The 25077-nt window shown below is 32.7% G+C and overlaps 1 protein-coding gene across 4 annotated transcripts in view; it reads right to left on the bottom strand.

The window, feature by feature from the left end:
- Positions 1-668: 668 nt before the first annotated feature.
- FRMD6 (FERM domain containing 6) overlaps positions 669-25077 on the bottom strand; it is a 91344-nt gene continuing 66935 nt past the window's right edge. For all 4 annotated transcript variants that reach the window (XM_074290537.1, XM_074290540.1, XM_074290538.1 and 1 more), the window contains 6 exons: positions 21027-21095; positions 20103-20277; positions 17402-17737; positions 16549-16680; positions 6655-6746; positions 669-3333 (listed from right to left, as the gene is read on the bottom strand). In XM_074290537.1, coding sequence (XP_074146638.1) covers positions 3049-3333; positions 6655-6746; positions 16549-16680; positions 17402-17737; positions 20103-20277; positions 21027-21095 — 1089 coding nt within the window. In that variant the 3' untranslated portion in view covers positions 669-3048. The remainder of the gene's footprint in view (positions 3334-6654; positions 6747-16548; positions 16681-17401; positions 17738-20102; positions 20278-21026; positions 21096-25077) is intronic.

Raw genomic sequence — 25077 nt, 5'->3', positions numbered from 1 at the left:
AAGGTAAGGATTTCAGGCCAGTTTTGAAGAAAGTAAAAATAAAACTATGCAGGATGCCATGATCAGACTTATGAGTAGAAAAACAACCTTGGATGAATGTGAAGTTGAGTCCAAGAGACCAATTAGAATGCTATTTATAATACTCTAGGGTTAAGAGGTGATGAGGGCATGAAACTAATGCAATGATTACGTGAGTCCAGAGAAGTAGATATGTGAGAAGTACAAATATGGGAGTGAAGAATAAAAAGACAAAATTTGGCAGTGAATTACCTATGTGAGGTGAGTGAAAGTGAGGAACTTAAGGAAACACTGAGACTATGAACCTGTGATGAACAGGACAACTCTACTACTGGTGGGACTGGGGATATCTGGAGAAGGGGAAGATCTGGGGGAAAACATTTTGAGTTCTGCTTTGAACATGTTGAATTTGAGATGCTAGAACATTCAATTCAGGATTTTTGTTTAGGTTGAAGTAAAGCACATGAATTCTCTGGATGTGCCCCATTAACGAAATCTTTGGTTAGAATAATTGATTACAGTAGTCTACTACTTTAATCAGAATATGAACAAAAAAGATCACTCATGGTTTCTTTTACAAAGAATGATCAAAATAATTGCATGGAATATTTTGGGGGCTCCTTGTTTACCTGTACTCTAGGAGAAAAAGATTTTAAGTGCAAACATTTTTTATTGAATTTCTAATAATATCATGAAAGGCACACAACAAACTTTTTTTACAAAATAATTCAATTATGGTATCATATTGGTAAGATGATCCTTTCACAGAAAGGATTATTTGCAACTTGATTAGGTACAAAGTTCATTGTTGTCAACATATGCTGTCCATACAAAAAGGCAATATAAATCTAATCTGTAGACTGACCAATTATGAGTTTGAAAAAAATTAGATGCAGTATAAATAACAGTTTTACACTTTTTAAACCACAATTTTCAAATGCAAAAAAATATAGAATATTCAAATTGGATTTTCTATATGCCATTTTTCCTTGTAACAGTGCCAACAATGAAGAAATAAAAAGCAAAAGTTATTCTTTGTGTCATGATTACCATGATTACCATAAACATAAGAAAACCACTTGTAAAGCCAATTGGAAAGCAGTTGAGCCAAATAAACAATGAAGTTAGAAACATTTAAACACTTGATTTCAATCAAAGGTCAGATAATGCAAAGCATAAGCTACTCTTTTTATCACTAGTTATATTTTTTCCTACATGTTTGAACAAATATCAGATGTAAACTCTGGCTTTGTCATGTTTATTTCATAAGCCTTTTTTATGGAAAAATAAATTGTTTAATGACATGAAAATTCATATTGCACACTGCCACTTGAGAACAGAAGATCAGATACTTTTACAAATCTGGATATCTGAAACTTTGGTCAATTAATGCATTTGAATAAGAGCAAATATTTTCATGACTACAAATTATAGTCCACTTTTAAGCTGTCAATTAAAATAATCTGACAAGTATGCAAACTATATATAAATTGGCTACTTCTGTTTGTAAAACCTCAAGGATCACAAATATATGAAGTAAACAATGCTGGAGTACTTCCAGATAATGTACTGTAATACTGCTTCCCATGCATATCAAATAAGTTTTGCTATCTTCCAAGTCTACTTTTCATCTTACATTATTTATATAAAAATATCACACTTGTGTATATAAAATTACATATTTGAATATAGATAAATGTATTTTTTAAAGAAAATATGCCTGATAGAAAAAAATGGCATATAAAAATATGGTAAAACAGAGCTACAGAATATTAAGCTATTAATTTAAAAATATCTTGATAAAAAGGCATTGTGCTGTGAATGTCTTTGCCATTGTTTCGGCAATATATTCACCTTACTTGAAAGAGACAAGTTCACAACAGTACTGACTTCCTTTTACTTTCTCATGATAAGGCTTAGTGATAAGTTTTGAAATTTGCTCTGGGCTAATGATAAGAATAATTATAGGTCTTTTCCATGGTAAGACATTTTAAAAAATACATGAAAATAGCTTTCTACATGAAAAAGAATAACAGAAAAATTGTGCTTGTGCAACCTCATCATCCCAAACTGCTTAAGTTAGAGCTTAGAAAACATTGTTTCTAAGTAATAATACAAAAAGAGGCAAATGCTTAGTATATATGCTAAGTGAAAAAAATTTGTAAGCTCCATGCACACATAAACACACACAAACCTATATATTTATATATGTATAACATATGCATATTATAAAAATAATTTGAACAAACATTATGGCATCAGAATGACCTGTCATTGTTCACTTAACAAATAAGAAACATATATTTTAGATTTTTTCCCCAATTTTTAAAAACAGAAATGTGATTTGTAAACATCATAAACATATTAGGATTTGAGCAAAAGTCTTATTTTTTTGAGTAAGTTCTTAAATCACTTCTAGGATATTTTTGGAGAGCTATGATTATATGTCACTGAACAGAAATCTGACTAATGCAATTTGTTTCACAAGGCATAACTATATATCCCAAAGCCACTAAATATTATTTATTTGTGTCTTTTGGATACAAATATCTGTAATATTTACTTACAGATCTTTGGCTTGTTAGAATCACTCCTCTCTCTAATAAAGAAGGCAAAAGCCAAAACAGAATGGCAATGTTTATACAAAAGCCAATGATATCTTAACTAGACAATTGTATTGTGCTTATGGGAACTAACTGGGAAAAAATGCTAATATTCTATATGTAAAGTTGAAGCAGAATTTCTTTACAGATGAGCAGTGCAAACTGCGAGGATTGTGCATACTGCACACAATTTTGTGGCTGCCATGAACTGTTGAGTGGGAGTACTTAAAGTGCAATCTTTATAAAGTTTGATATGCATTTATATCATTAGGAAGAAAACTATATATATATAGTGGGAAAGAGTGGGGATGGGAGGGAATGTATGAGAAAGTAAGCAGGAGAAATATGGCATAACAACACTTAAAACAAGAAGAATCAACTTGAATAATCTCTTTTGAAGCAGCATTCTTGCTGTACTCCTGTTGTTTTAAACCACAAATTCTGGTACTTCATCATGGGTGAGATCCAACGAGAAATATTTGCTTGTTCTTTTGACTGGGAAAGTGTCTTGGATGTTAATACATTGCTGAGCCAAGCAGTTATTACAATACAGGTTATCTTCATCTAATTCATGACCACATCCGAAAGTGTAACTCTGAGCAGTGTCCTGACACAGACCTGCTATCTGCAAAAAGTCTTTTTGATAAAGTCTGATATCATCCAGACTCAAGCTATGTCGATCAGTAGAAGTCTTTGGTTTTCGACAGATAGCCTGCAAAATACCCCACAGATTATAACAATTAATGTTCTTTGCTTTGTAAAGAAAAAACATGTTAGAAATAAAATGGAATCTCACAAAATAATGCCAGGTGTTAACACCAATTAACAACAATAGGGTCACCTCTCAAAAACTGAGAAAACTGTGATTAGAATAAAGATTATATCTAGCATATACCGACTGAATGATCTTACAAATTCCATTAATTCAAATCACAGTATAAGCAAATAAATACAATAAGACAAAAAAAATTTTTTTAATATTTTAGATAAATCCAGGAAAAGTAGAACTATAATAGGATATCTAGGGAAAAATAGTTGTTTAGAAGACATACCCAAGATTTGTTATTTGATATAAAAAAGGACAACAAATGTCCTTTATGCTTTTTCCAAAAGCAGAATTGTGGCCAACTATTTGAACCAACAGTAAATTATTACCTTAAGTGTTTTACCAGGCAAGTATCATAAGAAACAGGAATGTCAGTGCGGTTGGCCTAAAAATAAAAAATTAACTGGGCAAAAAAATTTAAGTATTGCAGACACATTTTCAAACAAGCCCTTGGATTTATTAATAAATTCTGTAATAATATTTATGTTAATTATTAATTTGTGATATTTATATTAATTAAAACACAATGAAGCCTGGGATATCTAATGTCATGATTATTAAGTAATATTCCATATTAGAATATACCTTCTAGGTCCAAAGGTAGGTTTCCCTTCTAAAATGAAATCTCTTTGAAAGGGAAATAGATGTACATACATGTGTATATGTATATGTTTGTCTGTCTGTCTTTCTCTGTAATATAAAATCATGCCTAGGTTTTTTGTACAAGCCTGATTTTGAAGGGGAATCTTGGATGTAGAAAGATTCTAAAATCCTGGCATGTAAAAAATCAGGAATAGTTAGCATTATTCTTCAAATCCACCATAAAATACAGAATAATATCTTTAATCAGTTGTAGCTGGAAAGACAATAGGGTCTCTTTAAAGTAGGAACACTTAATTTGGAATTTGTCAACTTGTTTTAAAAAATGCTTTAATATTTAATGCAATTAATTTTCATTGTAGGATTTAAATGCATTTAAAAACATTAGTCTGAAAAGAAGGATTTCCCAGACTGCCAAAAAAATCCATGACATAAATGAAAGCAGTTGAATTTGAAATCATTCTACATAAGTAGTATAATATAAATTTTAATTTTCATGGTAACTAAGTTATTGATATGGAGACTGGTAGGAATCAAAACTTTTAGGAAAAAAAACAAAACAAACTAGGTAAAGTTTAATGTGCAAAACAACTGGTGATTAAGGGAAAAATACTCTTAAAAATGTCTTCACATCTAGATATGATTATATAGTTAGTTCATTCCAGTGTATAAATTCAGAGTGAAAAGACAGGCACTATTTAAACTGTTATTTTTCTTTTTTTCCCACATAACATATATAGTTAAAGGTGCCTACTTCACTGTATGATCATTAATAAATAAAAACACAAGAGGTAGAATGCAATAGTGTAAGATTGGTGAGCGGCCTGGGCCTGAATCCTAGCTCTAACACATATTATTTGGGTTATTCGGAGGAAGCCACAATCTCCCTGAGTCTATTTCCTTTTCTATGAAAAGAAATATAGTATAAGGAAAGCACTCCACAAACCTCAAAATCCTAGATAATTATAATTTAAAATGAACAAAAAACTTCTTTTAACTTACTCATATCTTGGGGGCACTTCAGACAAGCTCCAGATATATTTCATTTTATTTCCTATTTCTAACTCCTTTATATCTCCCCATAATGCACCCACCTCCATATTCTCATTAGGGCTTGTACTCTTTCCACTTAGTTCTTGGCCCATGATCAAATAACTTAATTTCCCTTTATCCCTTCTTGTCATTCTTCAAAATTCTTAATGGATACTTTATTCATTCTTTAACACATTGCATTAAAACAGTATTGTTCTTCTATGTAGGGTTTAGAGAATCTTCTTTTCTCTTGAGGGCCACTGACCCAAAGAAACAGTTCAATTATAAGTCATATTTAATAAATATTAATATAATTAATATAGATGGTTTCCTGTAAAATTAAGGTAAAATGAAACATTTCTACAAGGACTTCATTGAAAAGTACAAAAAAAAAATGTTTTAATTACATAGTATTACCAAACTGGCCAAAGGTGAAATCAAAAAATGTTGGAGAGGATGTAAGAAAAATTGGAACACTAATTCATAGTTTGTGGACTGATCCATTTTGGAAAGCAATCTGGAATTATGCACTAAGAGTTATTAAACTTTGATTCAGTAACACCACCTTTTAAATTTTATTTCCAAAAGATGACTAGAGAAAAAGGAAAAGAACTGATATGTTCTAAAATGTTTATAGCAGCTCTCTTTGTGGTAGCAAAGAACTGGAAACTGCGCATCAATTGAGGAATGGCTGAACAAGTTGTGATAAGTGATGATAATGGAATACTACTCTGTTATAAGAAATAATGAGCTCAATTATCTTAGAAAAACATGGAAAGATTTGCATGAAATAATAGAGTGAAATCAGCAGGAACAAAAGAACATCATAAACAATAATCTTTGAAGAATGACTGAATGAATAAGTTACTTTGACTATTATAAATACCCAAATAAAACGTAAAAAGACACATAAAGATATTATCTGTATCCAGAGAAAAAAACAGATAAATATGTATGTATAGAGTAGTTCCACATACACATAAATCCCTAACTATTTGTGTCTAATGATAGCTATCTCTGCAGTGAGGTGTGGAGAGGACAGGGGGAAAGAAATTTAAGTGGTAATTTTGCTGTGTATTTAAAAGGAACTTTGTTGTGGAAATGCTTGTTTTATTACATTAAAATGTATTAATGTAAAAAAAGGGGGGGAATGACAGTATTGTCAATTAATTGGTATGAAGAAAATGGGACAAAAGAGGAAAAAGAATTCTGGATTTTAGACTATTATTGTCTGTTGCCTTTTGAAATCTTAACTACCTCATAAGTTACTATTTACAGTTCAAAACTAACCAAAATAGCTTTCAGGGGTAATTCTCTAGAATGTGTCATTATTAACAACCTTAGGACCTCAAACCATAGATTTCTTTTCTCTGATATGAGCAATATAATAGTCAAGGAAGATAAATAGGCATTTCAAGTAAATTAAAAAAAAAAAAAAACTCAAAGGAAATAAAAGGAAATGAAACCATTCCAAACAGAAAGTGGTCTGGGATTTTTATTGTTGTTTCTTTTTTGTAATTTCCTTAGTTGCTATATTTTGAAGACCAGCTTTACAACTATTAATTGATCACATACCTGTGGGAGAGAATCAGTGCTTTGGCCATGCAGTTTCACTACAGTTTCTGAAGAGCTAGATGTGGAAGAACTGATTTCCTTTACAATTAGTCCTAAAAGAGAAAATACAAAGAATAATGAAGTTTTTCAGCTTACTCAAGAAGTATCTTCTTTGACAGAAATTACTATCCAAGAAGGGCAAACTTACAAAATAGGTGATAGTCTTTTAAATGAGACAAGAATTGAGCAAATGGAAGCTAATGACTTTATGAGAAATAAAGAAAAAAATAAAAATCAAAAGAATAAAAAGCTAAAAGACAATATAGAATATTTCCTTGGAAAAGCAACCTAAAAAATACATCCAGGAGAAACAATATAAAAATTATTGAACTATCTGAAAGCCATGATCAAAAAAAGAGTCTAGATATCATCTTTCAAGATTCTCTGACAAAAGCCTTATTTCTCAAATATAGAACTGAAATAAATTTACAAAAGAGCCGTTCCCTAAAACTGATAATCAAAAGATATAAACATTTCAGATGAAGTAATGAGAGCTATGACAGTCATGTGAAAAAATGCTCTAATTCACTATTGACTGGAGAAATGCAAATTAAAATGATTCTGAGGTATTAACTTATACCTATTTAAATTGGCTAACAGGAAAGAAAAGGAAAATGACAAATGTGTGAAGGTCATATGGGAAAAATGAAACATAAATGGTGGAGTTACAAACTGATTCAACCATTATATAGAGCAATTTGCAATTATACCCAAAAGGCTATTAAACTGTATATACCCTTTGTTCTAGTAGTGTCTCTACAGGGTCTATATCACAAAGATATCATAAAAAAGGGAAAAGGACCCACATATGCAAAAATGTTTATTGAAATTCTTTTTATAGTCAAGAACTAGAAATCGAGTTGATGCCTATTAGTTGGAGAATGGCGGAACAAGCTATGGTATATGATTATAATGGAATATTATTGTTCTTTTAAGAAATGATGAACAGGGTGGTTTCAGAAAAGCCTGGAAAGACTTATAAGAACTGATAATAACTAAAGTGAGTAGAAAAGAGAACATTGTACACAGCAACAAGAAGATTATGTGATGATCAATAGTGATGGACTTGGCTCTTCTCAGCAGTGAGGTGATTCAAGGCAATTCCAATAGACTTGGGATAGGAAAAGCCATCTGCACCCAGAAAGTGAATTTATGGAGACTGAATTTTCACCTTTTGTTTTTGTTGTCTGTTTATTCCCAGAGAAGAAACTGATGGGGTATAAATACAGATTAAAGCATACTTTTTTTTTTAACCTTTATTTTTCTTGAGGATTTTTTTGGGAGAAAGGGGTGTCTTTTTCTTTCATAGTATGACTACTATGGAAATGTTTTATATGACTATACATATATAATCTAAACTAAATTGCTTTTCTTTTTAATGGGTGGGATGGGAAGGGAGGAAAGCAAAGAACTTGGAGCTAAAAGTTTTTTAAATTAATGTTAAAAATTGTTTTTACGAGGGGCACCTAAGTGGCACAGTGGATAGAACACCAACCCTGAAGTCAGGAGACCTGAGTTCAAATCTGGTCTTAGACACTTAACACTTCCTAGCTGTGTGACCCTGGGCAAGTCACTTAACCTTACTGCCTCAGCCCTCCCCCCCCAAAAAAAATTGTTTTTCATGTAACTGGAAAAAAACTAAATACTAAGTAAATTATGGTTAAAAAAAAAAAAAGACATTCAGAACAACATGGAAACCTTGCACGATGAAGTTTTTTAAAAAGGCAGGATATTATGCAAATTAACTAAAATAACTGACAAAAATTATAATAGAAAGGCAGCCTAATTCTAATGAATGACAAATCTTGGAGACCACATGTCGCATATCTTCTTCTTCTTGGGGAAAAAGGACTACAGGTATAGAATGAAACATATCCTAGCACACTAACTCACTCCATTGATTAGTTTTACTTAATTTAGGGCAGTTAAGACAGTGCATGGATAAAGCAACAGTGTTGAAGTTAGGAGGACTTGAGTTTAAATTTGACCTCAGACACTTAACACTTAGTAACTGTGTGACCCTGGACAATTGCCTCAAAAACAAAACAAAACTTCGATTAACTCTTTTTCCTTGTTAAAAAGGAGAATTGAATAACCATAGTTGTGGGGATGGGAGTGGAAGTGGGAATTAGAAATGATTGATATAGAAATAAAAGGTATCAATTTTTTTTTAAATCACAAGTATCTCCCACAAAAAAACAAACAATCCCAAACCCCAAACCAGATATGTTTTCAGTACCTCATCCCATATTCTAGTAGGAATGGTTGATACATTCCAGATCATAACCATCTCTGACATGTGGTTCTAACTCAGGACAGGGCCTTTACTTTAGTCATTACCTTCCTTTCTTCAACTTCTCTCCCTCTTCTTGGATCAGAAGCATTAAGTCAATTCAAAAACATTATTGAAAGTGCATTTACCATATGACAGGAACCATAAATCTTGGAGATACAAAGAAAGGTAAGAAAATCCAAACGCTCAATTTGCTTAAGGAATTTACAATCTAATGGTAGAGACAACATGCAAACAATGTATGAACTAGATGTATGTGTATGTGTGTATGTATATGTATCTATCTGTGCCTATATTTCAGTCAAATAAATTGAAGACAATTTTAGAAAGAAGGCTCTAGCATTAAGGGGAACAAGGAAAGATTTCTTATAGAAGGTGGGATTTTAGTTGAGACTTGAAGGAAGCCAGGTAGACACAAAGACACAAAGTTAGGCAGCAATGAGTAAGGACTGAGTAAGGAAAAGTATATGTAACTGGTTTGAAGGGGAAGGCTCAGGTAAGATCAATTCAATGAACTCAATCATTTAATTCCAAAACTTTTAATTAAATATCTATTATGGTCCTTTGCTGGAAATAACACAAAGAGGCAAAAAACAGTCCTTCTGACTTAGAGGAAACTTAGTCTAATGGAGCAAGTAAATTGTTTTCCATTTTCTTTGACAGTCAGGTTCAGCTGACTGGTGGAGAGGTTATAATGGAATCACAATTTCTCCTTCTCTCCTCCTCCTTAGACGAAATTCTGCTTTTTAAGAAGTTGTTTTTTCTTCACTTAATTGTTGCGCCTATTTTAGCCTCTTTTAGATTAATTCTGTTTTTTTAAGGTTTTTTTTTCAGTATTTTTTGTGCCTCTTTAACCAAGCTATTAATTCTGTTAAAAATTTGGGTTTTTTCTATTTTTTTTGCCTTTTTGTTTTCATTTACTTAATATTTTATATTTAACCAGTTACATATAAAAATGATTTTTAACATTCATTTTTAAATTCCATATTCTCTCACTTTCTCTTTTCCCTCTCCCTCCACTGAGAAGAGAAGTAATTCAATATAGGTTATATAAGTATGGTCATGCAAAACATTTCTGTAATAGTTATGCTACAAAAGAAAACTGACCAAAAAAGAAAAAAACCTTGTAAAGGGCTGAAACTCTTGAGTCAATGCATTGGGAGTCAGACAATTGAGCACTTGAGGCTAATTACCGATTGGACAATACTCTATAAGAATATGCTTGGAAAATGGCCCTTCCCACTATTCTGTGCTGGCCCAATCGTTTGGTGTAAACAGAGAATTGTGGGAGGGACTAGGAGGTGAAGTGAGACTAGCCAGGGTCACTTCTGTGAGAGACGAGGCGGTGAGGTCACAAAGATCTTTGACGGGTCCACTCTTCACTTCTACCACTAAAGACCAAGAATAAAGACTTTTGCTTATCCTGACTCCTGCTGTTTCTAAGGTACCCAGGGTGCTAGCGTGGTCACCACAAAACCTCAAGAAAAATTAAGAAAGTTCAAAAAGTATGTTTCAATCAGTATTCAAATATCATCAGTTCTTTCTCAGGAGATCATTCATAGTTGATCATCTTAAAAAATTACAGTTACTTTGTACACAGTGCATTTCATTTTTCATAAGTTCATGGAAGTCATTCCAGTTGTTTTTTTTTCCTGCTCATCATTTCTTATAGCTTATAAGAACATATGGATGTAGCATTCCATCATAATCACATACCACATTTTATTCAGCCATTTCCCAATTTGTGAATATCCTTTCACTTTCTATCAAACCAGAAAAGAACAGCTATAAATATTTTTGTAAATAGAGGTCCTTTTTGCTTTTTGTTTTTAAAAATCGTTTTGGGGGATACTGACCTAGAAGTGGTATTGCCAGGCCAAAGGGTATAATATATGGTTTTATAGCCCTTTAGACACAGTTCTAAAATGTTCTGTATAATGACTGAATCAGTTCACAACTTAACCAACAATCTATTCATGTCTCATTTTCTTCACATCCCCTTCAACATTTGTCATTTTCCTTTTTTCTATTAGCCAATCTAATAGGTGTATGGTAGTACTTCAGAATTGTTTTAATTTGCATTTCTTCAATAATAGTGAGGCAGCACATTTCTTCATATAGCTATAGATAATTATGATTACTTCATTTGAAAACTGTTTCTATCTTTGCTTATCAATTGGGGTCTTATTTGACTCAGTTCTCTTGTATGCTTAAGAAATGAAGGCTTTATAAAAGAAACTTGCTTTAATTTTTTTTCCACAATTACTATTGCTAAGGCAATTTCAATAGACTTGTTATGGAAAGTGTCATTCATGCCTAGAGAGAAAACTATGGAGACTGTGGATCAAAGCATAATAGTTTCACATTTTTTGTGAATTAGAATTAGAAATTTTTCTAATTGTTATTGCTTTTTTCCCCCTTTCTCTTATCTTTTTGTCTTGCATTACAAATGTGGAAATATGTTTAGAAGAATATGATTTAACTTACACCAGATTGCTTGCTATCTTGGGGAGGGAGAAAAATTTGGAACACAAAATTTTGCAAAGGTGAATGCTGAAAACTATCTTTGCATGTATTTTGAAAAGTAAAATACCATTAAAAAATTTTAGAAAAAGAAAGAAATGGGCTTAGATTCAGGGAAAAAAAAAAAAAAAAAAAAAAAGCAATTACTATTGATAACTTTACCCTGCCCCCCCTCATTGTTTTATTCTCTCCTTTCACCCTGTCTCTCAACAGTGTTTTGCTTCTGATTATCCCTTCCTGGATTCTGTCCTCCCTTCTATCACCCCTTCCCTGATACCCTTTTTCTCCTACTTTCCTGTAGGGTAAAACAGATTTCCATACTGATTGAGTGTGCATGTCCCTCTTTGAGCCAGTTCAGTGAGGATAAAGTTCACTACCTGTCCCTTTACCTCCCTCCTCTTCCCCTCCACTAGAAAATCTTTTTCTTGTATCTTATGTGAGATAATTTACCCCATTATAACTCTCATTTTCCCTTTTCTCCCAGCACATTCCTCTCTTACCCCTTAGTTTAATTATTTTAAAGTATCATTCCTTCATATTCAACTCATACCTAAGCACTCACTCGCTCTATTTCTTTATACACATACACATACACATTCCTTCTAACTACTCTAAAAATGAGAAAGTTCTTTTGAGTTACAACTATCATCTTCCCATGCAGGAATATAAACAATTTAACTTTATTAAGTGTTTTATGAATTCCTTTTCCTCTTTGCCTTTTTTATGCTTCTTTTGAGCCTCATATTTGAAAATCAAATTTTCTATTCAGCTCTTAATACCTTCATCAATGAAGCTTGAAAGTTTTTAATTTCACTGAATATCTACTTTTTTTCCCTGAAGATTATAGTGTTTTGCTTGATAGGTTGATTCTTAGGTGTAATCTTAGCTTCTTTGCCCTCTGAAATATCATATTTCAGATTATCTAATCCTTTAATATAAAACTGCTAAGTCTTTCATTTTGACTATGGCTCCATAACACTTACTTTCTCGTTGCTTGCAATATATATTTTTTCTTGAGCTGGAAACTCTAGAATTTAGTTATAGTATTCCTGAGAGTTTTTATTTTGTAATCTCGTTCAGGAGGTGATTGGTAGAATTCTTTCAATTTTTATTTTGTCCTCTGGTTCTAGAATATCAGGACAGCTTTCCTTGATAATTTCTTAAACAATGTCTCAAAAAGTCATTACCTTCCATTTATTCAAGTCTAATTTTTTAAGGAATTATTTTCAAACTTCTTTTTCCACTTGGCCAATTTACTTTTTAAGCAGTTTTATTCTTCAGTCAATTTTAAATCTTCTTTCCATTTGGCCAATTCTCCTTAAATGTGTGTATGTGTTCTTTATCAAGGTATTGACTTATTTTTCATGATTTTTAAAAATATCATTCTCATTTTTCTTCCTAATTTTTATTTTTTATCTCTCTTACTCTAATTTCAAAAAAATTTTTGAGCTCATCCATGGACTGAGACCAATTCATATTTTTCTTGAAAGCTTTGGATATATAAGTTTTGATTTAGTTACCTCCTTTTGAGTGTGTGTTTTGATCTTCCTCATCACCACAGTAACTTTCTATGGTGATAAATTTTTTTTCTTTTATTTGCTCATTTTCCCAGCCAATTACCTGACTTTTAATTATCTATTAAAGTAGGGTTCTGTTATCATAGTGCACTGCTGCATACTGCATACATAGTGCATACTGCACTGCCCCACGCTTCAGGAGTTTTGTGCAGCTGTTTTTAAAGATGTTCCTAGAAACTTGTAAATTTCCAGTTCTTCCAAGGTAGCACCATCTAAGGAGACATGTGTTTACTATTCTTCTAGCCTGAGTTCTAATCCATGAGTGACTACAAGCACTCTTTTCTGGCCTGAAACTATAAAGAGGGTCCCTGATCCACTGTGGCTACAAGTTTTGGTATGCTAGTGTTCCTCCTTACCCTGGGAGTGCCACACAGGATTGTGACTGAGATCTGCATATGGGCAAAGCAATATAACCTATAGTTATATATATAATCTTCTTCCGACCAACTGTTTACTTCATCCTTTGTCAGTTCTGCTGTTCTAGAATTTGTTTAGAGTCATTATTTTATTTGAAGCAGAGCTTAATTGAATCCCCGCCTTTCCTCCACCATCTTGGCCTCATTCTTCTAATTCTCTTTTTATAATTTTCTTACATCATTCTTGTTTCTTTTCTCAGTTTTTCTGCCACTACTCTTATCTCTTTCCTTAACTTTTCCAGGAATTCTTGCTAGTGTTGAGTCCAATTTAACATTTTTCTTTTAGGCTTTATTTGTAGCTGTTTTTACACTGTTTTTTTTCTGAGTCCTTCCCCTGTCTTTATCTTCCCTGCCACTGTAATAGCATTTTATGGTCTAATTTTTTTGTTGTTGTTGTTTGCTCATTTTTCTTTTTATTAATCTATTCCTTAATATTGAACTTTGATATCCACTCACCTGAGGATGAGGAGGCACTGTCCAAAGATGAAGGCTTTATTGCATACCTTCAGAGCTGGTTCTCTGGAGGTCTGTAAGTTTTTGGAGCCAGGGAAAGTTATAGTCATTACTTTCCTAGCCTTTGCTCTAGTCTTTATGTAGGAAGGGTCCATGACCCCTTGTAGCTACAAGTGCCAGTATTCCTCTTTGACCTGGTGCTGTGATCCAGAACTACATATGCATTTGTTGAATATCTGCACCAGCTGCATGCAGTGCCAGCAAAGAGTCCTTTGTAATCTCTTTCTGAACATCTTTCAGTAGAGTTCCTGAAGCTGCTACTGCTGCTGCTGCCTCTGCCAGTATTACAGCCACTTCAAAGGCTCCCCACTGCTGCTGCCACTGAATGTACTCTAGATGGCCCCCACCCCTCTATCAAAGATCTTTTCTGCTGACTTACTAAGTTATCTTAGGCTGGGAAAAATGTACATCTTGATTTTTTGTGGTTCTGCCAATCTAAAGTTTGATTTGAGGTATTACCTTACAATTGTTTGGAGGAGAATGTTGGGAGAGTTTAGCTTGGTTGCATTCTCTATTCTGCCATCTTAGCCATCAATTTACTTTCAAAAATTATTGTCTATCATTAAAATTATTAAATTTAACTACTATGTATTTTGGAATTTGAAATACAGGTGGTTTTTGTTTTTTTTCTGGTGGTGATTTGTGTATATTCTTTCTATGTATGCTTTGGTGACATTCAGAAATTCTAAAGAATTTTTTTATAATATATCCTGAATTATCTGATTAAAGATTTTTGATCTGTTCTTTGATCGGTCCTTTTGGAAGACCTATGGCTCCTAACATTATCTCAGAACACTGCCTTCAAAATCAATCACTTTGGCTCATATATAGAATTCTTTTAAAGTTTGTTTTTTCTTTCTGTTCAAGTTTTACTTCAGTACTTTTGGGTTTCAATTAAATTTTAAAATTCTACATTGAAAACTCTTAATTCTCACTTATATTCATTTCTACAACCTTCCATCTAGCACTCCAAGATTAGCCTGCAAGCCCCTTTTAATTGAAGGGATATCAAATTCATTGATTTAGGTCCCTATTCTAAGTAAATCTTGAGGACTCTAAGATGGGTTTTTGACCCCCTGTCATCAGGTTGGATTCAGCTGGATAATCTTTCCTGATTTTCTCCTGTTTTCCTTTACTTTGTTTGGCTAGAGAGAGTATTTCCTTATGTATTGAGGGGAGGATGGAAGATATCTTTCTGGAAGTTACTGCAGCAACAGGGAGTTCTTTTTTAAGGCAGGTCCTGGCATAAATTTGAAAGTCAGCTTGTACTCTTGCTATGGATGAACTGAGAATGGTAGAGAAAGAACTGTAGGTACTCTAAGTACTGGAGTTCTCCAGTGGTAATTAATAAAAGAGTTTACCTGCCTTCTGTAGACTTCTGTAAATCTGGCTAGCTAAAATTATTCTAAATTTGTTGCATAATTACTTTCTGAAAAGGCTGAAAGTTAAAGACACTTAGAGAAAAATATTATTTCACTATCTAGTCACATGACCTCAAATGTAAGTTTTAAAGAAAGATACATTTTAATTCTGATTATAGAATCTCGTTAATACGGTCTTTATTCAAATGAAATAATGTCTCTTTAGAAGTGTTTTTCATTTCTCATTACTCCACATTTGTAAACGATTAACAAGTACAGACTGTTTAAGAAGTTTGCGTGCAGAAACAGAATACCTAACTCCTGTATTTCTACAACAATTATTTTTACAGGGAGTGAAGCATAAGAAACCATGTATACTTGTATTCTATAAGAAAATAGAATTTTGATTACATCTTCATGGATTCACATGTGTGATTTACCACAGTCTCAGACTAGGGCTCTAAGAAATACATTATTAACTGTTTGCAAAAAAAACAAAAAACAAAAAACTAAGCAAAGTTACAATAAATTCAAATACAGGAGAGAAAATGCTACTGCACTTTAACTTTTAAAAATTCCCTAAAAAAATTGAATGCGATATTAAGTTAAGGAACTATAACTGTATAGTTTAGTATAAGAATTAAAATTGACTTAGATAAATAGTTTGATGTTTCTCTGTTGGTCAAATCTAGTGACTTCTAATGATAAATATTTCCTAGATGCTCTTTATAAACCATGATGACCCAGTTCTGCTTTGTTAGCCAAGTAAAAAAGGATCAAGTCAAGGGTGGCACTGCTACAGTCTTGCAAAGTTCTGAAATATAGCTATGTAGACAATAAAAGAACTTTCTTTGTCACTTTGGGAGACATGTAACAACAAATTCCGAGTTCAACAAAACTTTTTCCAAACAAATATATCTTGAAATTCCAGAAAGTTGCTGATGAGATTCAAATAATATTGCTTGTTAAAAAGAAAAAATATGTGCCCATAATTTTTAGGTCTAAGAGTTATGTTTGCAGAAAAGAAAGATAAAATGACTCTGTTCCAAAGCATATGTGTGACTAGAAATGACCCTTATTTCCATTATTTTCTTTTCTAAGTCGCTTGCTTCTGTTACCAAAATAAGTAGATGCTTTAGTTGAGAACAATATGAATTTTCCCAAATAGTTACCTGAATAACCATTAAGCTTCTGTGACATCAGCATGTCTTCAGTGATGTATATACACATATCTGGATTGACATCTACAGCCTCTTCATTTATTTGTTCTAAGTCTCTGGGGTCATCAACTAGCATTTCTATTTCTGAGGCAGAAGAGGAAAATAACATTTATTTGACAGAAAAAAAATGAAAGTAAAAAATTTTAGATAACTTGTCTAATTGTAGCAAACTGCTAAACAAATAGTTGCTTAGTTCCTAAGTCTACTAACACTACTTATCTAAAAGTCCTCTTTCACTTTTTTCATTAATAGAAAGAAAGATTAATACTATTTGCCCTAGCTACCATGGGGCTATTTGTAAGGATTATCTTCTCTAAAACACTTTTTGCATTCTAAGAGGTCATATTAAAAAAAAAAAGTCAGTGATGTCTAGGTATGCTTAGCTGGATGTGTGAAAATGCTTTGTAGGGGGCAGCTAGGTGGCACAGTGGATAGAGCACCAGCCTTGAATTCAGGAGGACCCGAGTTCAAACCTGGTCTCAGACACTTAACACTTCCTAGCTGTGTGATCCTGGGCAAGTCACTTAACCCCAGCCTCAGGAAAAAAAAAAAAAAAGAAAATGCTTTGTAAATTATAAACAAATATAAAATTACCAATCATTATTTTTATTATTATTATTATTCCTAGAAGGAAGTTGCAGCTATATGATGTAGGGAGGGTGAATCACTATGTAGAGAGTCTATTTGGCATGTTCAGAAACATCTATCAGGTAGAACCAATTATAGAGCAAAATCAGGAAAAACAAAAGTAGAAAGATAGTGAAATAAAAGTAAAGTTAGTTAATTAACTAGTCCATTAAATTACCATCATCCTGTGAGTCGTCCTCCAGCCTCTCCTTCCCACCACTTTCCACCCCAGAGGTGTGGGAGCTGTCATGACTGATCATGGAGCTGCAGGTTTTTAGTCTGTAGTAGATAGTACTGCCTAAGAAGCTGTCTTCTGGCCCCGTGTCCCTAATTTTAGTGTCAGTCTCAATGCCCGATGTTTGGGAGCTGTTATGGCTGGTGGCAGAATGGTGAGAGAAGCGCTTATGCTTCGTGCTGCCAGTACTGCTCCCGCTTGCCTGGGATCTTTTCTCCAAGTGATCCATGTCAAGATCTAAGTTGTCACTGATGTATGACTCTCGATACTGCTTCTTTTCTACAAGGTAAGTGACATTCTTTGTCATTATCCTTAATTAAAACATGAATTAAATTAAACATGAAATAAATTAAAACATGAATGAAACTTGTTTATAAATATTACAAGAATTCTGTAACAGAATCTATAACTTCAATATCAGGTTGGGTCAGGGAAACAGCTGGAAGTCTGCAGAAAGTGGGGATATTAGATCTAGCTAGGAGGGTACCAAATGGAGTCTTATAACAGAAAGACACTGAATGGGAGCCTGAGGTTGTGTACTAGGTAAAACAAAGGTTATAAATCTAGCACAGAGGTGCCTGACACAGTGAAGGGGTCAGAACAGGTACCAATAGGCAGTTCCCTTGTCTGAGAGAAAGGCTGCAGATCTAATACAAATTCAGGAGAACTATGCCTAGCAGTGATAGTGCATGGGCAAGAAGCTCTGTTACACTACTGTCTAACTTTGGAGAGGAGACTCAAATCCAGGTCCTGGACTAGTCTGAAGGCTATAGTTGAATAACCAAAGCAGAAAGCTTAATTTTCCAACTAGTTAACAGTATTTGAGGCCTGCAATAGTCTGCTGGAGCTCCAACCAAGGGCAAGCTCAGAATTGTGTTGCCAAGATTTAAAAGTAAAACAAAGTTTGCAAAGATCAGATTAGGAGAGCAGCAATCAGACCTTTACCTTGAAACAACTAATTTTGGTTATATCGAAAGCTTCTAAGACCTTAGCCTGAGAAGCTTCTATCTTGAAGTACTCAAAAATCAAAATGAAGAATAGAGAAGCAGTACCCTAGAGAATATAGAACATATCTAAGTAGGGATATGATATTCTCTCAAGGAGATATCTCAATTTAAAAAATAAGATAGGAACCCTGCCACAAAGAGATACTATGGTGACAAGGATGCTCAAGACACAAACGCAGAAGAAGACAATGACTCCACAATGTCTACAAGACCAAATCTCAAAGAAAAATACAGTGTTGGGCACAAGTTCAAAATGATTTTCTAACTAAAAAGAAAGCACTCCAGTGCTTTTCCTCCAGGAAATATTTGTAAAATAAATGAGAACTATGGAAGATGCAGAATTAAGAGGAAGGAGAATTAAATATTACAAAACCTTATCCAAACAACAAAAGTCCTGAAAATTATAATATACTAATCAAAAGTAAATAACTCCATGAATCAAGAAATATTAAAGCCAAAAATTTTAAAAGTGAAAAAAGAAATGTAAATTTTATTTTATTATAAACCTAAGGATTCTAACTAGTTTACTCCAACTTCCAAAATGATATTGCATTTGCATATTCACTCATAAATTTACATGCTTATTTCCTTTTAGTACAAGGTAAGTTCTTTGAGCCTAGAAGATGTTTTCTTTGTATCTTCTTCAATACCTATTTATCTAGTACACAGTTGGCACTGAGTGGCATTGAACTGAACAGAGTTTACAGTTTTATCTTTGTAGTATATAAAAAATAGAAAAAAGTTTATTTTGTAAATTGTAGAAACTAGATTTCAGGAAGAATGTTTAAAGAAGCATTTACACTAAAGAAATTGAATTGATATGTATACTCCTTTCTGGAACAAACTTTTGAAAAGCCTTAAGTACCAGAGAAAAAAACAGTTACACTAAAATAATATGCTTATTATATAATATTATCATCTAATCAACATATTTAATAAAAGATAAGATAAGGATCTGTATTTTCAATGGTATATTTCTACAATTATACCAATGGTATAATTCTATCAATGCAGGAGATCACTTCCTCTCTAACTCTCAGTATAGGGAATTACGTCTCGTCCTGAAAATGTAAGTGACCTGAGTCACATAGCCAAGATATGTCAGAGTCCACACTGTAAATAGTTTTTCTTGATTTTGAGGTCAACTTCTGTATCCACTACATGGGTAAGAATATCTCTCTTCTGTTCACAGTTATTTATTTTCTTTTGAACCATAAGCTCATTTTTTTAGCCTTGAGCTCATTTCCCTGATGTGGTGCTTCTCTGGGACCACTGTCATGCAGTTACTAGTTGTTTTTTTGAGTTGTTGTGGTCTGGAAAGGAGTTTGCTTCTGTTTTTTTTTTTTTTCCTCATTTTTCAACTTGAATCCTTTTCAGAGATTTTCTAGAAATGCATGTGGTACAGCTAACAGATTTAATATAGCTATTATCATCTTCACCAGAATTCTTCTCTCCAATAATTCATAGTACAACTAGTTAGACTTTCTTTTAGTGACTGAGTATGTAGATTTTCTAAACACTCAGGAGCTGAAGCCTCAAATTCTCTGATCTTTCATATATATAGATTTTGGAACTCAGATTATAGAAACCTTTGCTTTTGGAATTAGGCACATCAAATATCATAAACCTTTAAATACCTTCATTCTCTTCAAGTTTCCTAATATGACGGAGAACAGGTTGCAGGTTCATGTAGAGACGATGACTATTGCTGAGTAATTCTAAGAGGTGTCTGGAACGCATGGGACATCCAGTATAGTATATGAGCTTTCTGGCTGATGGCAATCCATCTGGCAAAATCTCAAATTTCTTACCCTATGTCAAGCGAAAAACAAAACCAAAACCAGAAATTAAGCATGTGAATATATAAGCACTTTAATGTATATGCACTTTTAAAAATAAGTGAATTCCTGTTTACCTTCACTTTGCACGCAATACTTTCATAATTAATATTCATATCCATAAGTATACATATATATATTTATATTATACATACATGTTACTATCTTTACATATAATTCTTGATTGTAAGTCTTTATTTTTTTATTTCTGGAATAATTTAAATATAACAATTGTAACAGTTCTATGTGATCCTGATTCTAATTCCTTGATATTTTAATATCTTTTTTCAGTATTTTTTTACTTGTAATCTCTAGATTTGACTTATGGTAGTAATGCCTCATTAATATTACATGAAAGCAAAGTAACTTGGCCATTCTGCCCAATGATTTTTAATATGATTAGCATATAAGATTAAACTATGTTAAGAAAAATTTATTTTGACATCATGAAATATTTACTATAAAAATTGCTAGCAACTTTTGAAGCAAAATTAGATGGTAGTAACAACTTTAGCTATCAGTAGAGTTAGTATTTAGAACACATAATCTTTCCACTGTTTTACTACTTGTTCTATATATATGAAAATTCCATTAGAATTCTTGTAAGATTGTTTCACCTGATGTGCTTAAAGACACCAGGTAGGGTAAGAAAATTTAACAATTGTGTCCTGAGATGGTAATACAGAAAATACAGACCTATCAATCTAATGATTTTGAACTTACAACAAATACTAGTTTTCCAACATTTGTCCAAGGGAAATCATAAAGTAACTGTTTTTCCTCATTGATATTCTGTAGAAAGAATTACATAACAGAAGGTTAACTAGGGAAAACTAAAAACATTTAAAAATACCTTTAAAACTCACAAAACATAACGCAGCAACCAAAATTTGAAAGAGATAACTAAATGTCTTTGGAGAAATTCTTATTCATATAATTCCTGATATAATTTACTTAGTTCAGATTAGAAATGACTTTAAAAATCTATTTATTTTACACTTAAGTACAAAATAAGAAAAGAAGAAATAACATTGCCATGTGCACAGCACAGAATGTGAAAAGATTCAAATATAAGATAATTTCCATTTCAAGAAAGCCTATAAAATAAATACTATGCATTGTGTTCAGAAGCATTTATTTTTTCTTTACTTCCCTGTAAGTTTTCTTTTGTTTTTTGCTGTGCACTTTTTGCTTTATTTATTTATTCCCTTCTCCCCTGCTTTCCCTCTATCCCCAAAAGGCTACAATTAAATATATATATATATATATATGGGGGTATGCACATATAAATACATATGCATATAAGACCATACTATGCTTATTTCCATTTGTCCTCTATTTCTCTGAAAGTGGATAGCCTCTTCCTTCACAATCTAAGTCTTCCCATATTTTTCTAAATCTACCAGCTCATTATTTCCTACACCACAGCAATATTCCAATCTTATTCTGTCTAGTTATTTTAAAAATCTAAAATAATACTGATTAATACAGCTGACACATAGTGACATATTTTTCTCTTTTGAGTAAATTTTTAACTTTGAGATCATGATTACTATCCCAGCTTCTTTTTTTTTTAAATATTTATAGAATAGAATATAGAAAATTGAAAATAGAAAAAAAAATTAGAAAAAGGGGAAGGGGAAGAATTGGCATGTGCACAGCAGATCATAAGACAGGATTCCAAATATATAACAATAAATTTTCATTTCAAGAAAGCTTATATAACAGAACATATTTGTATTCAGAACTGTCCATCTTTTTTTTTTTGCTCCCTTGTAGGTTTTCTTTTATTCTCTGTTGTCCTTTTTACTTTATTTTTTTTTCTCCTTTCCTTCCCCATACTTCTCTGAAGCAGGCTATAGTTAAATATGCATATATTTATACACACACACACATACCCCTACATAATTCACATACAGATATATGCATATGTACATATACATATATATACCTGTAATCATATATATATATATATATTATATCCCTACATGCATTCACATACATTTATGACAAATGTCTCCCTATCCCTTCTTTTAAAAAATAAATTCTACTCCAATCTTTATTTTATGTTTGTGTTTATCTCTCATTTTTATAACATTTCCCTAAAAGTAATAAATTGTTGAGTTCTAATTCTTAATCTATTATCTGTTATGGGTGAATTCATCCAATTCACATTCTAAACTATAATTATTTGTTATTTGCATTTCCTTTTTCTATATTCCTTACTTCTCATACTATTCCTATCCTTCCTCATTTCTCTGCTTTAATTCTACCCACTATTTTACTTTCCTATTCCTTAATCTACCCACCTTTCCAAGAATTAATCCCTGATCCTCTTCCCCCACTTTATTTCTGTTTGAATTCAGAAGTTCTATCTTTATTCCATTACCATTAATCTACACATGGAAGACTTTTACTCCCTTCTAAATGTGTTCATTCTCTCTTTAATCCAGATCTGATATGAGTAGAGTTCCTTCTAAAAACCCCTCCTTATTCTGTACCACTCCCTAACCCAGTGTTCTTTTATTTCTTTCTAAATTTAGAAAACTTCTATGCCCTTCTAGATCACACACACACACACACACACACACACACACACACACACACACACACACACACACACACAGAGTTTCCTCTTTAATTCATTCTCAATGAGAGTACACTTCCAGAGCTACCAGTCTTCCTTTCCATCTAATTCCACTGTATCAATTCTTCCTCTCTCATCTAATTTGTATGAGAAACCTCTTTTTTATCTTTTCCTACATAGTTCTGCTTTTGAGAATAACATCATACTCGACTCTACCCCAGTCTTTCTTTCAAACTACCCAATTACTATGGACAATTTTAGACATACAGTTTACATTTCCACATATAAACGTAAACATTTATCCGTACCTCAGTAAGATTTTACTTTTGTAATTACCTTGCAATTAGTCTTTGAGGTTTACCTTATATTTCATTTGTTCTTTATCTGTCAAAATTTCTATGAAGTTCAGGGTTTCTGCCACAAAATTCTGAAAATCTAACAATTCATTGAATATACAGTTTTTTTCATTCAATATTATGCTCAACTTTGTTTAATATATTTTTGGCCACCATTCCAGTTCTGCTCTTCAATATATAGTGTTCCAACATCTGTGGTCTTTTAACGTGACTGCTTCAAGGTCTTGTCTATTTCTAATTATAGTTTCTTTCTTTCTCTTTCTTTCTTTCTTTCTTTCTTTCTTTCTTTCTTTCTTTCTTTCTTTCTTTCTTTCTTTCTTTCTTTCTTTCTTTCTTTCTTTCTTTCTTTCTTTCTTTCTTTCTTTCTTTCTTTCTTTCTTTCTTGTTCATGATATTTTTTCCTTAACTTGGGGGTTTCATAATTTGGCTATGATATTTGGCTAAGGCTTTCCATGTAGGATCTCTTTTTTCCTTCTATTTCTAATTTCTCCTCTTGTTCTAACACTTTAGGACAATTTTCTTTAATTATTTCTTGCATTATTGTATTAAGACTTTTTGATCATAGCTTTTTATATTTTTCTCTTCTTGATTTGTTCTGTAGAACAGCTATTTTTCTTGAGATGCCTCATATTCTCTTCCATATTTTTTTCATTCTTTATGTTTTGTTTTATTATGTTTTGGTCTTTTATAATTTTACTAGTTTCCCCTTGCCCAATTCTATTTTTCAGGGAGTCACTTTTTTCTCTTAAGATTCTGGATCTCCTTTTCCTGTTGCCTTCATAATTTTCTTGATTTTCTTGGATTGTTCTTGTTTGTTTGTTTGTTTAAATTTTCCTCCATTTCTCTCAGTTAATTTTGAAAGTCTTTTGAGTTTTTCTGTGAATTCTTTTGGGGCAAGTAATCATTTGATGTTACTTTTTGGGGTTGAAGCTTTGTTTTGCTTCAGTATTCTCCTGTGAAGATGAAGCCCTCTCTTCTCTGTTCCCATAATAACTTTCTCCTGTGCTGGCTCATTTAAAAAAAAAAAATTATTGCAGTTTGTTAGTGTGATCATTTCTAGTCCTGGGATGTGAGGAGATGGTGCTTGTAGCTACAAATCCTTCTTACTGTTATTTTTTGAGTTCTGTCTTAGATCCAACCTCTATACTCCTTTCTTCTTCTAAGTCATAGGTAGCACCTCCTGGCACACTATGATGGAAATGCCCTTGCTCATTGAGAACCCTCCAGTGGCTAAAATCATCAGTTTAGACCTCCAGCCTGGAATAGAAACCAAGAATTCTGCTCTCCTATTAAGTGCCCATATTCAACAGCATCCCTGCCCCACTGCTTCTGTAGTTCCTAGCAATGTGCTAGTTTCTTCTTGCCCAAGGCCTTATCTCAGAGCAAAACTGGGTCTGGTGTCCCTTCAATTTTACCAAACTTGGAAACCAAAACTCTCTAGACTGTCTGGAAGCTGAAAATTCCTATGGCTGGGGCCAAAGCTATCTCCCAACCCAGCTAACCCCAGGACTCCCCACTGGTTCTTTCAGAGGAGCTAGCCTTGGGTTTTTCACATTTCATAGTGGTCAAACCTCTATCCAGGGAGCTTTCTTCAGATCTTCTCCCTTTGTTTCCAGAAGACCACTGTTCTTGCTCCCCTGAGGCACTGTTTTGTCTTGTTTGTGAAGAAAATCTGAGAGCTTGGAATTTTCTGACCTACTCAGTCATCTTTCCAGAATCCTCTCCCCAAAATGACTTAAAAAAAGAAGCAGCAGCAATACTTTCTTTACTATATCACCCTGTTTTGATACAAACTTGGAAAGGTTTTAAGTTCCAAAATCTGTACCCTGCT

Source organism: Sminthopsis crassicaudata, chromosome 2, assembly GCF_048593235.1.
Source record: "Sminthopsis crassicaudata isolate SCR6 chromosome 2, ASM4859323v1, whole genome shotgun sequence".
Lineage (NCBI taxonomy): Eukaryota > Metazoa > Chordata > Mammalia > Dasyuromorphia > Dasyuridae > Sminthopsis > Sminthopsis crassicaudata.
The sequence above is the reverse complement of the archived record's forward strand: the minus strand, read 5'-3'. Positions and strand labels throughout refer to the sequence as shown.